The 16,854-nt window shown below is 46.9% G+C and overlaps 1 protein-coding gene across 1 annotated transcript in view; it reads left to right on the top strand.

Annotated features, from left to right (window-relative positions):
* The first annotated feature begins 7,566 nt into the window (after positions 1-7,566).
* Positions 7,567-16,854, top strand: part of TP63 (tumor protein p63) — an 81,698-nt gene continuing 72,410 nt past the window's right edge. Inside the window, exon 1 of the mRNA XM_075157101.1 lies at positions 7,567-7,654. Coding sequence (XP_075013202.1) covers positions 7,643-7,654 — 12 coding nt within the window. The 5' untranslated portion in view covers positions 7,567-7,642. The remainder of the gene's footprint in view (positions 7,655-16,854) is intronic.

Genomic DNA, 16,854 nt, shown 5'->3' with positions numbered 1-16,854 from the left:
ATTATTTTACTGAAGGTAGAGCACTTGCTGATGTGGGAAAAGACAATTAACTACAGCAGTGAAATTTATGTATAGATCTTGTGTAGGCTTTAACTGTTATTTTCTTGTGGAAGAGCAAATTTGGACACTTAGGTATGCTGTTCAGTAGGCAGAGGCTGCTCCTCTGTTTTGAAGGCTGCTTGTTAAGGAAAAAGGCACTAGGTTTAGATTTTATTAAGATCACAGGGAAGGAGACAGTTTAGCTTGCATGCAGCTTTGTGCTGTACTGAAGTTGGTTTTCTTGCAGCTTGACAGCTCTTTCCCACCTGAGAGCAGGATGCACCAACCTGAGTAAAAAGCGATGCTCACTATCTCTGTAATGCTGTAGCCTTCTCACAGGTGCCTTGCCAAGGTTGGCCACCTAATCCTGCAGCCTCCTTTGGAAATAGAGCTGTATGGGTAGTAAAGGTGTTGAAGGAGTCTTTCAAATTTTGCTTTTGTGAAAGCATTAACCAGGGAACTTCTTTTGCTTGGTATAGGGAAATGTGCTTTTTTGGCCATCAGGTAAGATCTGATAATGCTTTTCTTAGAAACAGTAAGCCAGGAGCTTGGCTGGGTACAGGGATAAAGATGATGCAGCTGGAAAATGCCTCTCTCTGGAGAAATTTGGAGTTGTATTTAGTACAGAGATGCACTGGTTGTGTCCTTAACTGGTGTGACTCTTTCCAACAGCTCTGTTAGCTTCAGAGGTGTAGAATAACAAACCTGGCTTTATCAGTCTGTGCAGCGATACCTCCCTCCTCTCCTGCACTGCAGGCTGTGGGCACTGTGAAGAGTGCTTGGTCAGGGTAGGTTTATGAGAAGTAACTTCTGCTTTGCTGCTGAATGGGACCACAAGGGCCAGAGCAGGCAGAGCTATTCTGCTTGCTTTGCCTTCTTGAGACCTAGGACTTTGTGCAGCTGTGAACCAAAGCTGGGGCTTGTCATGGCATGTAGAAACCTCATTGCACTGAGACTGTTTGAAGGAAAAGTGAAGATCTCTGAGGAAGGTCTGTTTTGTAATAACTCTTTTTGGTAAAGATGGTTCCTGTACACATAGTGACGAGCTGATGTGGATGGTTGTTGTCGCTACCTTTGCATTGAACTCCTAAAAAGTGGGTTTTAGTGCTTAAGTCAAGGGCAGTTGTCATAAATGGCAAATAACTGTTAAAAGTGAGCACTTTGGTGGTTTGCAAGAACCCATTGTGGGATTTCTCTGCCCATTCCTGGGAGGTCAGGACCGGCTGCCTGGGGTCCGTGGGTTTAGTGGCAGAGTGGGTTGGGGAGCATGCATTCCCCATTGCTCTCCTCCAAAGCTTGTTGTAGCATTGGTTCCCAGCTTGTATAGCAGGCTTTAGGCCAGTTCTGTTCTGGGTTTCAATACGACACTCTTGAAAGTGCCTTACCATACTGAAAGCTTGAAAGGAGTAATTTCTGGTACTTTGTGGGATAACTGCTGTTCTTGGAGGATTTGTGATTATTTATTCACATGTGTAGTGTGGGTACGTGCTCACATCTGTGAGACAGAGCTATTAGCTTCTGAATTTTGTATTTGTCTCTGGCTGTTCATAAACAGGATGTTGGCTTTTTTGGTTAATCACAAAAAGGATGAGCAACTGAAGTGATACTTTCACCTATTTTAAGGCATGCTCAGCTATGGCTCTGGGGGCCAAAACCACTTTGATTTCTGTTAGCTTAGGAAAACGGTCTGCTCCTTTCAGAGAGCATGCAGTTCTGTGGGCAGCAGAGGTGAGGAAAGCCCTGCTTTTTGCAGACCAGAGTCCTCCACAAAACATAAGAGGCCATACAAATTCAGTAAAGAGAGCTAGATCCCTCTCTGACAGCAGCCAGAAATAGATGCTTCAGGAAAAAGTAGAGGAAAAGGACAACTGTAGTGCAATCCTCCCTCTGAAACACTCTTCCTTAATTTTGGCAGCTTAATAAATTGGTCTTCCATGCAATTTGTTTAGACCATTGTGTTAAACAGCACCAAAATGTGCCAAACCAAATGTTAGTCAAATTCTCTTTGGAATCCATTTATAACCTTGGCTCATGCCATAGCCGTTCCCCTGGCAGGGAGCACAGCCATTCACTTGCATTGTGCTGAAACAACTCTTTTATATGAAAATTTTGCAGGCTGCCCCCATCCTTGTAGCAGGAAAGGCGGTCACCTGCCTCGTACTCTCATTAAGTTGAACCCAGAGTTTTTGTCAACTGCAAATATACTCGAGAAATTCCTCCTGCCCCCCCTTACATCCCTGCAGCCGTTGAGTATTTTGACACGGGTGTAAAAGCTGCTGTGTTTGAATTTAGAAATTGGCCAGTGGGATGAGAATGTGCAGCTGTGGAAGGCGCGAGTGCTCTGGCTTCGTCACTGCTCCTCTTGGGCCCACCTATTTCTGTGAGGCTTGTGGGAGCTTAAGGGGATAAAAATGGCCAAGGTAGTTAGCAGATCTGGCAGAAATCAGCCGGTCAGGCTCAAAAATTATCAGAGGTGAGAAGGCAGTAGACAAGCAGATATAATCTGATGTGATGGAACTTATTTCCATAGAAAATAAAGCAAAAAGAGGATTTTTTTATTGTTGTTATTCAATTTTTTTTTAAAAATACTTATTTTAGTCCAAGACCTCAGCTACAGTGGCTGGGTGTAGGACAAGTCACCTAAATCATCCAAGGGCGTGCAATTTAGAGTCAACCAGCCAGGGAGAGCGGAATCACACACCACTTAGGTGCTTCACCTGGTGCAAAGACTACCTGCTTTATATGGAAAGTTGATTATTTGGAGATAAAATGGAAGGCGGATTTTTTTTTTCCTCTGGGATTCTTATGACACAGCATCCTAGTGGACTCTGAGGGGTATTTAGCTTATTGGGAAGGGTGGCCAAATTCTCTCCCGTCTAAATACAGCATCTGCAGCAGTGTGGAATGTGTGTTGTACAGCTGTGAATGTTCCAGGCATTCAGTGTGTCTCCTTTTTCACACAATAGCTTCTATTTATGGGTTTTCGTTGAGTTGGGCTCATGCATTCAACATATCTTTGTGTGTGTTTTTCTTTTTTTTTTTTTCTTTCTTTCTTTTCTTTGGTGTTTGTTTTTTTTTTTTTTTTTTTTTGCTTTTGTTTTTTAAGGTTTGTAGAAACTCCGAGCCACTTCTCTTGGAAGGAGAGTTACTACCGATCGGCCATGTCCCACGGCTCACAGCCCCGGGAATTCCTCAGCCCAGAGGTGCTCCAGCATATCTGGGACTTCCTGGAACAGTAAGTAGTCCTTATGTGGAAGAAGGCATTTTGGGACAGGTTGGCTCTGTAATTAGGTTGCTCAGGGGATGGATGCTGGGGGTTTTGGAGTCTTCTGTACCTGTTGATTAGAAGATGTGGGTATGAGTCTGTGATGACTGACAGCTCTTGAGCTCTCAAGAGGTTCTTTATCTAGGCTATGGGGACCGAATGCAGAGATGACCAGTGACACTGACCCTCTTCAAGACCTTTGGTTGCTAAACTGATTGCTTTCCACCACATGGTCACTTAAGGTGGATGGCTGGCGTTTTCTCCTAAGGAAATGGGGTCGTTACTCTATGTCCAGGCTTTATGTTTTCCTCTTTTGCTGATGCCAGGGAGGGAGAGAAGGTGAGGATGGTGTAGAGTTCACTCTGTCAGGTCCGTTGAAGGAATAAAATTGACTCTGTTCCCATTCCTGACTTGCCATGACTGATGCTGGGACAGTTACTGCTATAAATCCTCCATGAATTCTGTCTTTGTGATTTAACTCCCGCGCTCTTACCTCATTTTTCTGGTCAGGGAAGTGAAATGTCCCTCCAGGCCCTCTCCTGTTCAGGGGCTGCTGTTAGCATAGCAGGTGATGAGGTAGTTGTTCACTAGTACTTACTTATTTGTCCTGAGACATGGTCATGGTCATGCCTAAGTCCTGGGTGACACCCTGGGGGGGGAGGGGGGGGTGTGAACAAAATGTGGCCAATTTTAACTGCGTTACTCTGTTCTTTTCAGACCAATATGCTCGGTTCAGCCGATCGATCTGAATTTCATCGATGGCCCATCTGAAAACGGTCCTACAAACAAAATAGAGATCAGCATGGACTGTGTCCGGGTGCAGGACACAGAGCTGAATGACCCAATGTGGGTGAGTAGTGAGAAGAACTTCCTTAACCTTTGGGGACAGGTGAGGAGTTTTTGCTGGAGCTATTCTTGCTGCGTTGCTCCGGGGCCATCTTCCCTCTCTTGGTGGAGGAGCTGTGGCCACTGCCTCTGACCAAGGAAGTTCCTTCTCGCTTTGCCTGTTGTGTCCCACCCACAGAAGCTGGTTGGGAGCATGGCTCTGCCGAGTGACTCTGGTGGTGGTGAACAGCAGTGTGACTGAACTCCACGGTGTGTGACCTGTGGAAAGGCATTGCTCCTCTGTGCCTTCCTGGGGCTGCGATGGGGAGCAGGCTGACTGCTTAGCTGCTCCTCCTCTCCTGCTGCAGCAATGGCAGGAGAGAGGGATGAGGCAGCTAAACAGGCAGAAGAGCTGAGGAGTCTCTTGCACTTGCCTGGTTGCTCAACTGTCTCTGTTCTCTCCTTGCTTAGAGCTATTTTATGTGGCCTCAGCGTTAAAATAGTTGACGTTCTGGGCACAGTTGCAATTTTGATGACCAAGGGCTGGGGCTTGAGGATGTTCTTCACGGGTTTTGCTTTTCTTGAAAGCCAGGTATGAACAAAAACTTGGTTTCAGACCATGGTTGGTTTTTTTGCCTCCTGTGTCTCTAGGTAGGCAAAGCCAGAGAGTGTTTGTAACAGGTCTTGGTCATGGGTGTCTCACCAGTATGGCTCGAGACTGGACTGCAGATAAAGCACTGGTGGTTGCTAGTTCATTGCCTTTGGCACAAACTGACCAGCTCTTTCTTAGCAATAGCTCTGGTGAAGAAGCCAGGTGCTATTCTTGTAGGCTGGAGCAGGAGATATTTCAGGAGTTTGAGCTGTTCGTGTCCTGTTTCTGCTCTTCCTGGGTTTTGTATACTTTGGTGTAAAAAATCATGTGTGGTTTGAAATTTGTGTTGGTGTCTGTAAATTTTCTTGTTCCTCTGTCTCCATCCTGAGAAACTGTGTCAGTTAATTCCCTGGCTAATCAACCACCATTTTTAACGTGCTCAACCAAGGTGTGTTGGCAGTCTGCCTGGCAGTGTTTGTAACCTGGAGGATCGCATCTGCAAGGAAAGGGCTCCCAGGTCATGCTGGTTGCAGTCCCTGGTGCCAGAAGGTTTGACCTGTTACTGCCTCTCTGGTCTGACTGCTGGGGAGACTGTGGTGCTCTCCTCTTTCCTTGCAAGACTGCAACGGGTAAAAAGGCCACTTTGAGGTTGGGTATCTGCTCAGCTAATGTGGTGAAGCTACTCTGAGTGCAGAAGGAGAAACGACTGATGTCAAGTCTGGTTATCTTTTGATTCTGCATTCAGGTTGGGTGCGGGGGAATGGCGTGCAAGCCTTCAATCGGCATCTGGATCTGAAAGGCCACTTCTCAGCTTTTTCTAGCACTGTAGCACAGCTTCAGTAAAATGGTGTCTCTTCAATAGCTAGTCCAAAAGATTCTCCATGTTTAGAGGGGCTCCTATGTTTCAAGATAGGTGGTAATGTTCTGTTTGAACTAAGTCCTCTTAAAAAAACAATCCCCAACAGTTTAAAGGTCATCAGCAGAAACTTTGCTCCTTCCATGCCCAAACCTGGACTTGCTGCACTGAGTGCGAGCAAAGCCTCCCCATCTCCAGTTCCTCTGAGCTGTCTGCAGAGCACTGTGGTAGCTGGCAGCCTCACTTGAGGCCCTTGTTCAGAGTCTCTCTCTCCCGTCTGTGGTGCAGTGAAACATCAATAGAAAATCCCTTCCTCTTGTCCTCTCTGAGCACTGCTGAAGCGAGCACTGGGGCAGGAGAGGAGGAAAGGCACCTTTTGTTGTGCAGTTACTTCTTGCTTATGATGGGTTGAATTCCAGCCTTGCAGGAGGCATTTCTGAAGAGGCTGAGCTGCACGGTGACTTCTTTAAGAAGTGTTTTTCACAGATATGACAAGCCAAAGGGGGAGCAGGGAAATTCCATCCCATCCTCACCCTTACTGTAAGGCAGTGGCTCAGAGTACATTAATGTATGTACATTAATAAATGTTCCAGTTTGTCTTCAGTGGAAGACAGCACCTTCGCTCAGTTGAGTGCTGCACAAAAGCCTTTACAAAGCAAAATATGCATTGCAAACCTGTGCAAACAGCCCGTCTTTTAAAAGGAGGAAAGCTCTTTTTACTCCCCTTACCACCACCACCTCCCTATAAATTTGCAAACATCCTTGACAGGTGACAACTCCCCCTTGCAGAGAAGTCCGTGTTTGCTTTGCTGTTTCTGGGGCTCGCAGCCGCTGCAGCTTGCATTGGCAGAGAATGTGTAGCCTGGGGCAAGGTGTTTGCTGTTTGTCGGCTTTAATCTGAAATACCTTACAACCCTCTTCCCCTCCAGCTTCTCTTTTCCTTTGGATAGCTTCGGGGCAAGAGCTCCCCTTGCACCTGTCTCTCCTGTAACCTCAGCCATGTCACTTCTAGACACGAGGTGCCGCACGCAGCTGATTGCAGCACAGAGTTGAAGAGGGCAGATAAACACAAAGGAATGTAGCAGTAACAGAGGGGCCCTGGGAGATGAACGGTGAGATCAAGGCAGAGTGCTTTTTATTATTAGATTTGTCTTAGGAAAAGAGCAAGGCCAGCTTTTCTCCAAAATGTACCACCATGTGAGATTTAAATAGGTGCAAAGCAATTAAGACTGGTTTATTTAAAGCAATTGTCCTTCCGTGGACTTTAAGGCAATCCCAATCAGCATTCAAAATAAGCTCTGCACCTTCTTGCAACTTACGGCTGAAAAGTGAAACTTTCAGCTTTAAAGATATCCATCCTTGATCCCAAGAATTGTGTTGGTGAGAGTTGTGATTTTTTTTTTTTTTTATTTAATTTTTAGGGGTGCAGTTGCTTGTTCACAACAGCTGGCAGTGGGGAAGGAGCTACAGTGTTCAGAGCAGTGCCTGAAGAAACTGTCCCACCGGTGGGCTGGAAAATGAGCATGGGTCCTGCTTTGCTGAACACCCATCAGTGGTGTTTGTTGCCTTGAAAAAGCAACTATCTGGGGAGAGAACTGGAGGAGAAGGTTGCATTACAAATGAACTTCTCTCATCTGAGCTACAGCTCTGTCTCTTGCTGAGCTGAGACCTTGCAGTTCTCAGGCTCTTCTTTTTAAGAAAGAAATATTCTTCCTCTGTCCCATGTAAGAAAGGGGTAAGAGAAACTAGTGATCAGCACTACCTTGGGATGAAAAGACCTGTCGGGGACAGGAAGATGGTTTGTGGGTCTGGTGTAACATTAGACAGTCAGCAGCCTTCCCTGGTCGTGTGCCTTGTGACCGGCTCTTTCACAATGTCCTGGGTGGCCCGTCTGTGAGGCTGCCGGCTGTGCCCCTTCCTCTCCCAAGGCGTTAACCACAGACAGGCTGGGAAATCCCAGCAGAGATCTGCCTTTTTGCATAGCTGGAGCGAGGGGCTGGTGGTCCCTGTGGGTGCGGAGAACATTTAGTCTCTGCCATGGCCCTGGCGTGGGAAGGAGCTGCGGATGGCCAGGAAGGTAAGTCGAATGTGTCTCCTTGTGGGCCGCCTGCCATTTGTTAGGCTTCACCAAATAAGGTGGTCCCCAGCCTCTTCCCTGACCAAGGATGTAGCCAGCAACTGTGGGGTCTTTGGTGGGGTGGTGGCCAGCTCCCCACATTCAAGAGCAACACTGGTCTCAAAGGCTGTCTCCTGCAGTGCTAGAAAACAGGTGATGTTATATGATCTCTCCTCCCCCCCCCCCCCCCCCCCCGACTGATTAAATGCCCTGGAGCTATGGGGAGAGAGGTCTGGGGACCTCTCTCTAGGAACAAGCGTGTGGCAGTGCAATAACCCCTGCGTTGCCCTGGAGCCCTCGCAGCGTGCTGTCAGCCTGCTGTACAGGTGCAAAACTGCTTTCCTTCACCGTCCCTCAGAAGTCCTCTAAACTGCTCACCGATGCTAAGAGATACTAGTCTGGATCCAAATGAAGCTGCTTTGGGCTATGGACTTCACCAGGCAGCATCCTGATAAAAGGGTTATTTGAGGGCCTTGCAGAGTCTGGAAGTCTCCTGGTCTCCTGTCACCATCCCAGCAGTGTGTCCAGGGCTCCGGGGACCTCACCAGCAGGAGCAGGACTGCTGTCCTGAGTGATGGAGTAGCTTGTCCCCCTCCCCCTGTACATACCTTCTTTTCATGCCCCTGAGCGAGCCGTCCTCCCGCAGCCCCTTGCCTAACCAGTTCAGTGGAATGCCTTTCCCCAGATAGTCAGTGGTCAGAGTTTTCTTAACCTGGATCTGTCCCTCCCCACAAAAGGGAGAGAGAATTCCTTGCCTTTTTTTTTTTTTTTTTTTTAATTTGTCCTTCCTCATCTTCTGCAAATCATCATGAGGATTTACTATGTGCGGCTTGGTTGGTTACTGCTGAGCTCCCCGTGGGGTGGGTTTCTGCCCTAGGGATGGTGATGTGGGTGCTTCAGACAGGGCTATGTCCTTCTGGGTTTGGGTCCTCAGCTTCACGGGCTGTGGGTGTCCCATACCTGGTGGCTACAGAAATTTTGAAGGTGCAACTTGTGTTTCATAGTTTTAAAAGTGACAGCTTCAGCTCTGTAACTTTGCTGTTCTCCTTTATACACAGACGTGGAGGAAAAACTAGGCTGTACAAGAGACTGGATGCAGCTCATGTAGGGCATGGGGGTGTTGAGGCTCTCGGCCTCAGCCCTCGTGCCAATGACACATCTCAGAGTTGATATTTGATGTTTCCCAATGGGAACAAGAAACCTTTCCCAGGTTTAACCTGCTGTAGGCTCATGGAGGACAACCCCAGCCACCTCGTGCAGGGTACTTTCCCATGCCGCAGCCCGGCGAGCTGGAGAGGAGTGGGGCTGAGGCCCCTGCAGAGCTCTTCTGCATGCTCTCAGCCTTAACACCAGGTAAATCCGTTCAGTAATTCATATTTGGTGGCCAGGCATTGAATATCTGAATCCCTAGGAGCCCATCACCTGTGCAACCTGAGGGCTGTGGTCAGGATCAAGTGAGCAAGAATATCATGGACAGACATAAAAAAAGCTAACCCACTGTCCAGAGGGACATCTGTTGTGTCCTATGCAATGCTTTAATATTAAAGTGCAGGCTCTGATTTCTGTTAACTTTCAATTGCTTCCTTAAAAGTGTTTTGCTGGGTCAGGAGAAGAGAACTCTACTTGCTGCAAGGCAATGGCTGAGGAAGCAGATGAAAGCTGGTAAAGGGGTGGTGGGACTGCAGGTCAGGGAGGACATCCCTGTGTACCAACAGCAGGGCATGGAGCTGGCGTGGCACGCGTGGTGTGGCTGCGTGGTGCAGGAAGAGTGTCTTGGTGCAGGGGCTGACTCACATGTGGTGTGTGCTTCCCAGGGCTCTGGCAGGTGCCACAGCGCTGCATTTTGTTGGGAAATGGTTTTGCACCTGGAGGATAAGGCTGATTTGATAAGTAGATGCAGCAAAGTGGGTTGTGTGGCCGTCTGTTTCCATGCCTAAGTATTCCCAGATTGACCATAGAAGGGAAGGAAGGACTTTGTACAGCATAGGGATGTGATCAAAGCTTTTATTACTGTCTGGTTTGTGCTTGAGAGAGTTTGAGGCTTGCCAAGTTTCTCCTCTCTGTGGGTATTTGTTCGTTCCATAGCTGTGCAAAGAAAGTTGAGATTATGCAAAGGCATAATGAGCAAATGCATTATTCTGCTGGAAGTTTCCCTCCAGCACCTCTCTTGTTTGCAGTTGAACTCACAAGCTCTGCTAATTTAGGCTTGGCTTTGTAATCCTGCTGTATGTTTAATCTTCTGCAGTGCAGGTCCCTCCAAATGATCTAATCATCACATTTAGGGCTGCAGATCCAAATCCAGAAATGGTCAATTCTTTCAGATAAAGGATGCACGTAGAGAATGCATTTCTACATTCAGTTTGACCAAATCCTGAAGACTTCTCTCGTTCTGTGTGTAGTAGGGCTCTAAAGACTTATTTATGTTTCTTCAAAGTAATTTTTCACTAGCTCCCTTTCCTGTGCTGTTTTGCCCTGGTTCTGGCTGCAGACCAGGGCTGACTGCATTTCTTTTTGTAGGAATGCAGCCTGTTGATGAGTATCGTTACACCAAGTGTTTTATTTTTAGTGCCACTTCCCTGAATTCTTAATGGTATTGAAGAAAGCCAATGGGTGATCTGTCTGCTGTGTTATAGATCCTTTTGGAAGCATATTTAAAATTCCTTTAAATATTTCTGCCCTTTTAGTATCTGGCTTTACATTCATCTTGGGTGGGAATAAACTAATTTTAAGCTGAAAAGCACAAACCTACTGGAAAAGAGCTCTGTGTGATGGGTGTTTTGCATTTATTCTGATCTGGCTCTTCTGGAGGGCTGGCTTTAAATCTCTGGCTCGTATTGCTGTGAGCACTTGAGGTGGAAGAGTGTTGCAATTGTGAGTCCTGTCATCTGCCTACATGCAAATACCTCCAAACAGAAGAAGCAGTCGCTCCAGAAAACATCTTCCCCAAGCAGCTAGGCCTGCCTCCAAAGGTTTCCATGGTGCTGCACGTGCTCCTTGCTTAAGTATGGAGCAATAATGTTAGTGCTTATTTTATATCTTTAAAAGGTCTGCACAAACACTTAATTAAAAGGCATCTTGATCTTGGAGCAAAAGACTGCGGGCACTTTTGCCGCTGGTGCAAGTTTAAGGTTTATGCTGTCTTGCTGGGAATTTCACTGTATGTCTCTAGTTGATAGGACACTTTTCTTTTTCTTTCTTTCTTTTTTTTTTTCTTAAACTATAAACATACTTTGTATATTATTTGTTGGGAACACTTTGATTGGGTTAGAGCCCATAAGCGACAAACCCCTTGGGCAGCTGGCATTTCAGCAAACCATGAAGCACAGTTTGAACACCAACAGAAGTGGAATGGCCACCCCCAAAGTTCACATTCCTCTGGAATTTTTTATTTTTAAACCAAATTGGTGGCAGGAAGGAAATGAGGCCCTTCTCTCTTGTTAGCTGGAAGTAGGGTGATGAGTTGAGCTGTCCATATCCAGCCGAATGAAAACCTTGCCGAACTTTGTGGTACCCCCCTTTGTGGGGTGGGTAGAGAGCACCTCACAGCCCTGTGGCAAGCTGCAGGGCTGGCCGAGCCTGGGAGGGGTGGCCAGGCTCACGGGATGCTCCTTTCAGGCTAAGACAAACCTGCAGCACAGTCCTGGGAGTGTCCCGCTCCCCTTCCTTGTCCAACACGGCCAAAGTGTCTGGACCGCAGCGAGCTGTGGGATGTAGCTTTTGTTTTTAAAGTCTTCTCTTGCATTAATTCGGATTCTTGCTTTGAAGAAAGTCTTATGCATCCAAATTGTCGCTATATATGTTGCTTTGTGGTTCTGCAGATCCTGCCCACAGTCCTGTTAATAACTATTAATTTTTCCTCCAATATTCTACGAGGACAGTTTTGGACTAGGTAATGTTTTCCTCTGAATGTCTCTGCCATCTGCTTTCCACCTCACTGTCACTGATTTGATAGCATTTAAATTAACGAGGGAGTGAATTGTCAGGCAGTCACAGAAAATTAAATCAATCTCTGCAAAGCGTAGATTAAGGAGTGGTTTGTGGCCTGGGTTAGTTTGCTCACTGCTGAACAAACCCTTTGCTAATCAGCATCTGAATTTGCAGAGATTAATGAATGATCAAAGGAGTTTTCAGTAACGAGTGTAACTATGTTGGCTCTAAAAACCATGGATTTTTATCTCCAGCCTGCTTAAACACAAGGAAAAGGTACCCTGAAGCACTCTTCTTTCTCTTTGAGGACATGGATGGGTATGATGGACCTCATGGTGATGTCCAGACTGGATTAAAATTAGACAAGTCAGAAAATAAAGTGATCAATCTTCTGGGGAAGGTCTCTGGCCAAATAACTGAACCCTATGGCTGTTGCCATGCTGGTGGTGGATGTGGCATGTGAAAGCAGGCAGAGGGCACCCGGACGAAGACCAGCACTGAGAAATTAAATGTTTCTGCATAGGAAACAAGGAACAAACAGGCCCCCGTCTGCCTCGGGGTGTATGTTGTGGCCCAACGTACCACGACAATATAGGATAACGGTGATGCGCTCGCATGAGAAGCGTGAATGGCCGTTGGTTGCAGGGCCAGGGTTTAACCAGAGGTTTGGGAGACTGTTCTCGAATTATTGCAAACTGGTAACTTCTTTTTAATATTGGATTATTGTACAAGGGCTTGGGTGGGAGGGAGTTGGCAGCATAGCAGAGGCTGGCTGGAAAGAGCTGCTGTGATTGTGCATTTATAAACAGCTGTGTGTTTCCCGAGAGCAATCTGTAGTTTATACAAGATAAGGGAAGAACAACACTTTGCCCTCAGCTGCTTGTGCAAGAGCAAACCTGGTCTGTCAACAGTCGCTCCTCTCTTGTAATTAAAAACAAAGACTCTCTAATCTGTCACTATCTCCTGCTTTTCCCTTTCCCTGACCGGAGCCCTCTGTCTCGTGCTGGGATGCAGGTTTGTACCATCCCCTGTCCCACCTCCAGCTGGAGGAATGGGGCTGTTCATGCTGCTCAGGAGCAACTCTCATGAATTTTCTTGTGTATTTTTCTCTTATTTTTGCAAAATATTTTACAAATGTGTTGGGGAAAGGTCAAGCATGCAGTGTTGAGCATCCGAAGGTCCTCATCAGGCAAAAATGCAGTTTGAATGTTGAGGATTGTTACTCCAACAAGAGAGCTGCTGAGGCTTGAACCTCCAAAGTCCCCTGGACATGTGTCCATGCTCGACTGTCTGCTGACCAGTGGTTTTGCACTCATCAGTGCAAAAGTGTCTGCTCAAGTGTCTGCTGGCCAGTGGTTTTGCAGGCTGATCAGCTGCCTTGCAAAGATCTCTGTATCCGGATGATTGTTTCCTTTTATCTCTAAGCATTTTTAGTGAAAGCAATTGCTCTTTAAAGAGAGTTACTAGGGTACAAAAAAAGTGGAAAAGTTAGATAAAAGGAGCACCAGGAATGAACAGACAACACTTTTTGATCAGAAATGATCTGTATGCTCGGTGTCCATCCTGCGTCGTACCCCAACTGTGGGAAGTGAGTCCCTGCTGGCACTTTGGGAATGACCTCCCTTGATGGGGTTGGAGGGGTTTTGGTTGTGCAGACGGTAGGGAAGGTGTGGGGACCTTGCATCATCTTGGCTGGAGAACTGAATCTCTCCAGAGGAGTGTCTTGTTCTCTTTTAAATGGAGCTCAGCAGCTGGAGGGCAGAGTCCCCAGGGGCTGCGTGCACCCTTCCTAAACCAATATTGCACAGCGGTTGTGAAGGGAACTGGTTTTGTTTCACAACTCCTTTCCACCTTCCCTCTCCCTGCTCCCCCCACATAGCGTTATCTCCTGACATGATGCCATTAACACTCTAATTAGCCCTAGGGGTGTTCTGGGGGAGATAACGAGGCTATAGGAGCTCAAATAAGCAGCGTGCGCAGATGTTTACCCAGGGTCGGAGGGCAGGGCTGTTGTGACAGCGGATTGCCTTGGGGAGGGCATGCTCCTTGGGGGAAGGAGAAGCCAACCTGCGCAGTGGGCAGAGCTTGGGAGCTGGGCTCTCCTGCCCTCGGTGAGTCCCTGTCTTTGCCCCCCACTTTCAAAATGGGGAAAAATGCAGTTTGAAGTCCTTGGAAGAAAGGATTGATCCTCAGTACTAAGCACTTGCAGCCAGGGCATGTTTCTAGCTTGAAGGTTCATACACTTGGGTGCTTTCCAAAGGAAGCTCTGGGCATCAGACCCGTCCCTGGTCAGTGGTGGGGAAGCCAGGAGGGCATCGAATTTTTGCTCGTGGGTACAGCAGAGTGGTTAACCCTGCGAGAGCCGGGGGTGCAAGACCCTCTCCTGCATCCAGATGAGCCGCACATCCCATGCAGTGGAGCAGCCTGCCCGGGATGCGCACAAGGATATATCCAGTCAGCTGCCTTTCAGCAGCATCTCTATCTTTTTTTTTTTTTCCCCTCTTTGTTTTGCCTTACCATAGATGGTGTGTTTTTTGTTGGTTTCTTTTTTGTTTGTTTTTTGTTTTGTTTTTTTTTTTGAAAGGGGAAAGCCCCCGTTTCAGCATGTGCTGGGTTCTTTTTCCCCTCTTCCTTGTGGTTTGCGCAGTGAAGACCAGCTCTGCATGAGTTTTCAGGAAGGGTGGGTGACTTTTCTGGTTTTTTTGAAAGTATTTTTTGTGTTCTTTTTAACCTGGCTGCATGCTATTACAGTTTATCACTTCTGTCCCTGTGAAGTCTTCACTGGAAAGACTCCCAAAGCCAATTGGCAGAGGCTCGTTTTTTGAGCATTCAGCAGTTATTCAGATGTAACAAACAAAAAAAAAACCACCCCAAACCCCATGATCTATTTTTTCCCTCCTCCTTCTGTTATCTCAGTCCTAATTTGTAAACATTTCTGAGCTGAGTGAATGTCACAGTCCGTGGTGACGCGGTTGATCCAGATGCTATTTTTATGAGTGGAAAGCTCTGAGCAGATTTTTTTTTTCTTTGATCTGCAGGAAATTCTGCATGAACCACTTAACGCGCGCACACGTGCCTCTTCTACAAGAGATTACACAATCTCCAATTAACACTACAATTCTGGCAATGACATTTTTAAACATTGTGATTTAGCACACTTACCTTGTGTCCAGGAAGGGTTATTAAGAACTTGCAAGTGGTACCAGTGAGAGAGGCTGGGACAAACCATATAACAGCACAGGGAAAATGCAGTCAAACAAAGAACCTGAATCAGCAGTTTGACTTGGCTGATGCCTCATTTTGGAAACTTAGGGGTCTTGTTTGCGTACTATTTTGTTTTCCAACACACCAGCAGGAGCCACAAAGCGTTGCCAGAAGCTCTCTAGAGTATCTGAGTCAGATCTGGGAGGGTTGCAGCTGAAACTTTCAAATTTAGCTAGCAATAATTATTTTTAGTTTCCTAAAGGATTGGAGGTAACTTGCTTTAAAGATACTTCCTTTTCCGAGGCTGAGCTGCTTTGCTTTTTTTAAGTTCAATCCAACTGAGCATTTGAAGTGTGAAGTGCCAGGCTTTGCACAACTCCTGATGCTTTGGGTTGATTTCTTTATTTTCTAGTTCTTTCCTATTGGGGTGGGGGTGAACTTGTTGGACTAGAAGAATAGAGTTAAACCTTGTTCATCTGGCCTCAATATGAAGTAATTCTTTTTAACATCTGAGAGGAGGGCCTTTGCCTGAATCTGCTTTTTCTGACTAGGCTAATTGGTATAATAAGGTATAATCTCTATCTACAAAGATTGTCTTGCCATGAGTTTCGACCATCACAGTTGCAACAGGACTGATGTTCGTGTTTCCCTTGGAGACTTGTCTAGAAGGCTCAGATAAATGATAGTTATCACTGTCCCATTGCTGAGAAGTGAGTGTGCAGTTTGAGGAGGTGGGGGGTGTCCCTTTGGTTTTGTGACTCAGCCATTTAAGCATACGCTATTTCAGGGAGTCAAGTTTCCCTCTGAGAGCCTCTAAGAGATGCTACCTCACTGCTATTAGGTTGTTGGAGACTCGTCTATGTGAAATTTTTGCATCTGCAAAAGGAGAGAATCAAATGAGACTCCAGGAGCTTTTCTTTCTCATGGTAAGGTAGAAAGGCGAGTGATCAAGCCTTCACTCTTCCCTTCCGCCATCGGTGCCTGTTTGAATATTCAAGGCACAACACCAGCCCCTGGGACAGGGGGAAGCATCTTATGAGGGGGGTGCATTTAGATCTGAAGCCAGCGAAACAAAGTTTGGAGCCCTGGGGTGATGAGAAGGGTACACCTGCACCTGGGCTGCATCAGCCTTGGTGGGCGCAGTGTCTGGTGCATGCTCCGTTACCTCCTGCCGCCTCTGTCAGGGTGGTGGTGGCCTGCTTTGTGTCACTTGTGGACAACTGATTTGCAAAAAGCCACTTGTCCAGCATCCACTTCAAGGTGACCGCACAGGCTAATGCCTCTGAAACACCGAGCCGAGTCTGGGCTGTGTGTACAGAGGGCAGGGATTTGTGCTGACATGTCAATTTATTCATGCTATATACATTTCTCCTCATGTTTGACATGCAGATCTCTTTGGATAAACTTCCACATATCTCTGTGTAGTGCATCTGGGTGTTGCTTCACCCACAACCACCTCCAGCCACCTGTGGGACAGAAGATAGCAGATACCCAACACAAGAGTGCTGCATTAATGACTTGGAAAAGGAGGATCTTCTGAGTTTCACAGCACAGCTAGTAAAAGAGGTTTTTGCAGTGACTTGCTGGGATTGGGAGATCTATGTATGTACCTTCTCCTCCTCTTTTCTTCCCCTCCATAGTTTTTGAACTCATGGGCCAGTATCAAAAACCTGAAAGTATTCAGGGGTCAAAATGGTCCTCTGAGCACAGCATAACTTTTCCTCCCTATTAGCAGAAAATCCACAGGTGATGTCCAGCTCTGTGCAAGCTTTGCAGTGGTGCTGCGAAGTGACCCGTTTTGGCTAGCGGTGCTGTGGCTGCTCCCTGCAAACCTTGCCTGTGTCTCCTGATTAGCACTTGTGTGGCTTTTTGGCTTGCACCCATCTTGGGTGAGATCAGGTAAGTGGAGCAGGTGTAGCCCCTGGTGTTAGGTGGTGCTGGGGAAGATGGAGAGGAGGGGAAGGGGCTGCAGCGGTAGTCTATTGAGTTGTTCCTGTGATGTAGTAGGAAACCTGCTGTGTGCTCAGCAG

Source organism: Calonectris borealis, chromosome 9, assembly GCF_964195595.1.
Source record: "Calonectris borealis chromosome 9, bCalBor7.hap1.2, whole genome shotgun sequence".
NCBI lineage: Eukaryota > Metazoa > Chordata > Aves > Procellariiformes > Procellariidae > Calonectris > Calonectris borealis.
Note: the sequence above shows the minus strand (reverse complement) of the source record. Positions and strands in the feature narration are given on the sequence as shown.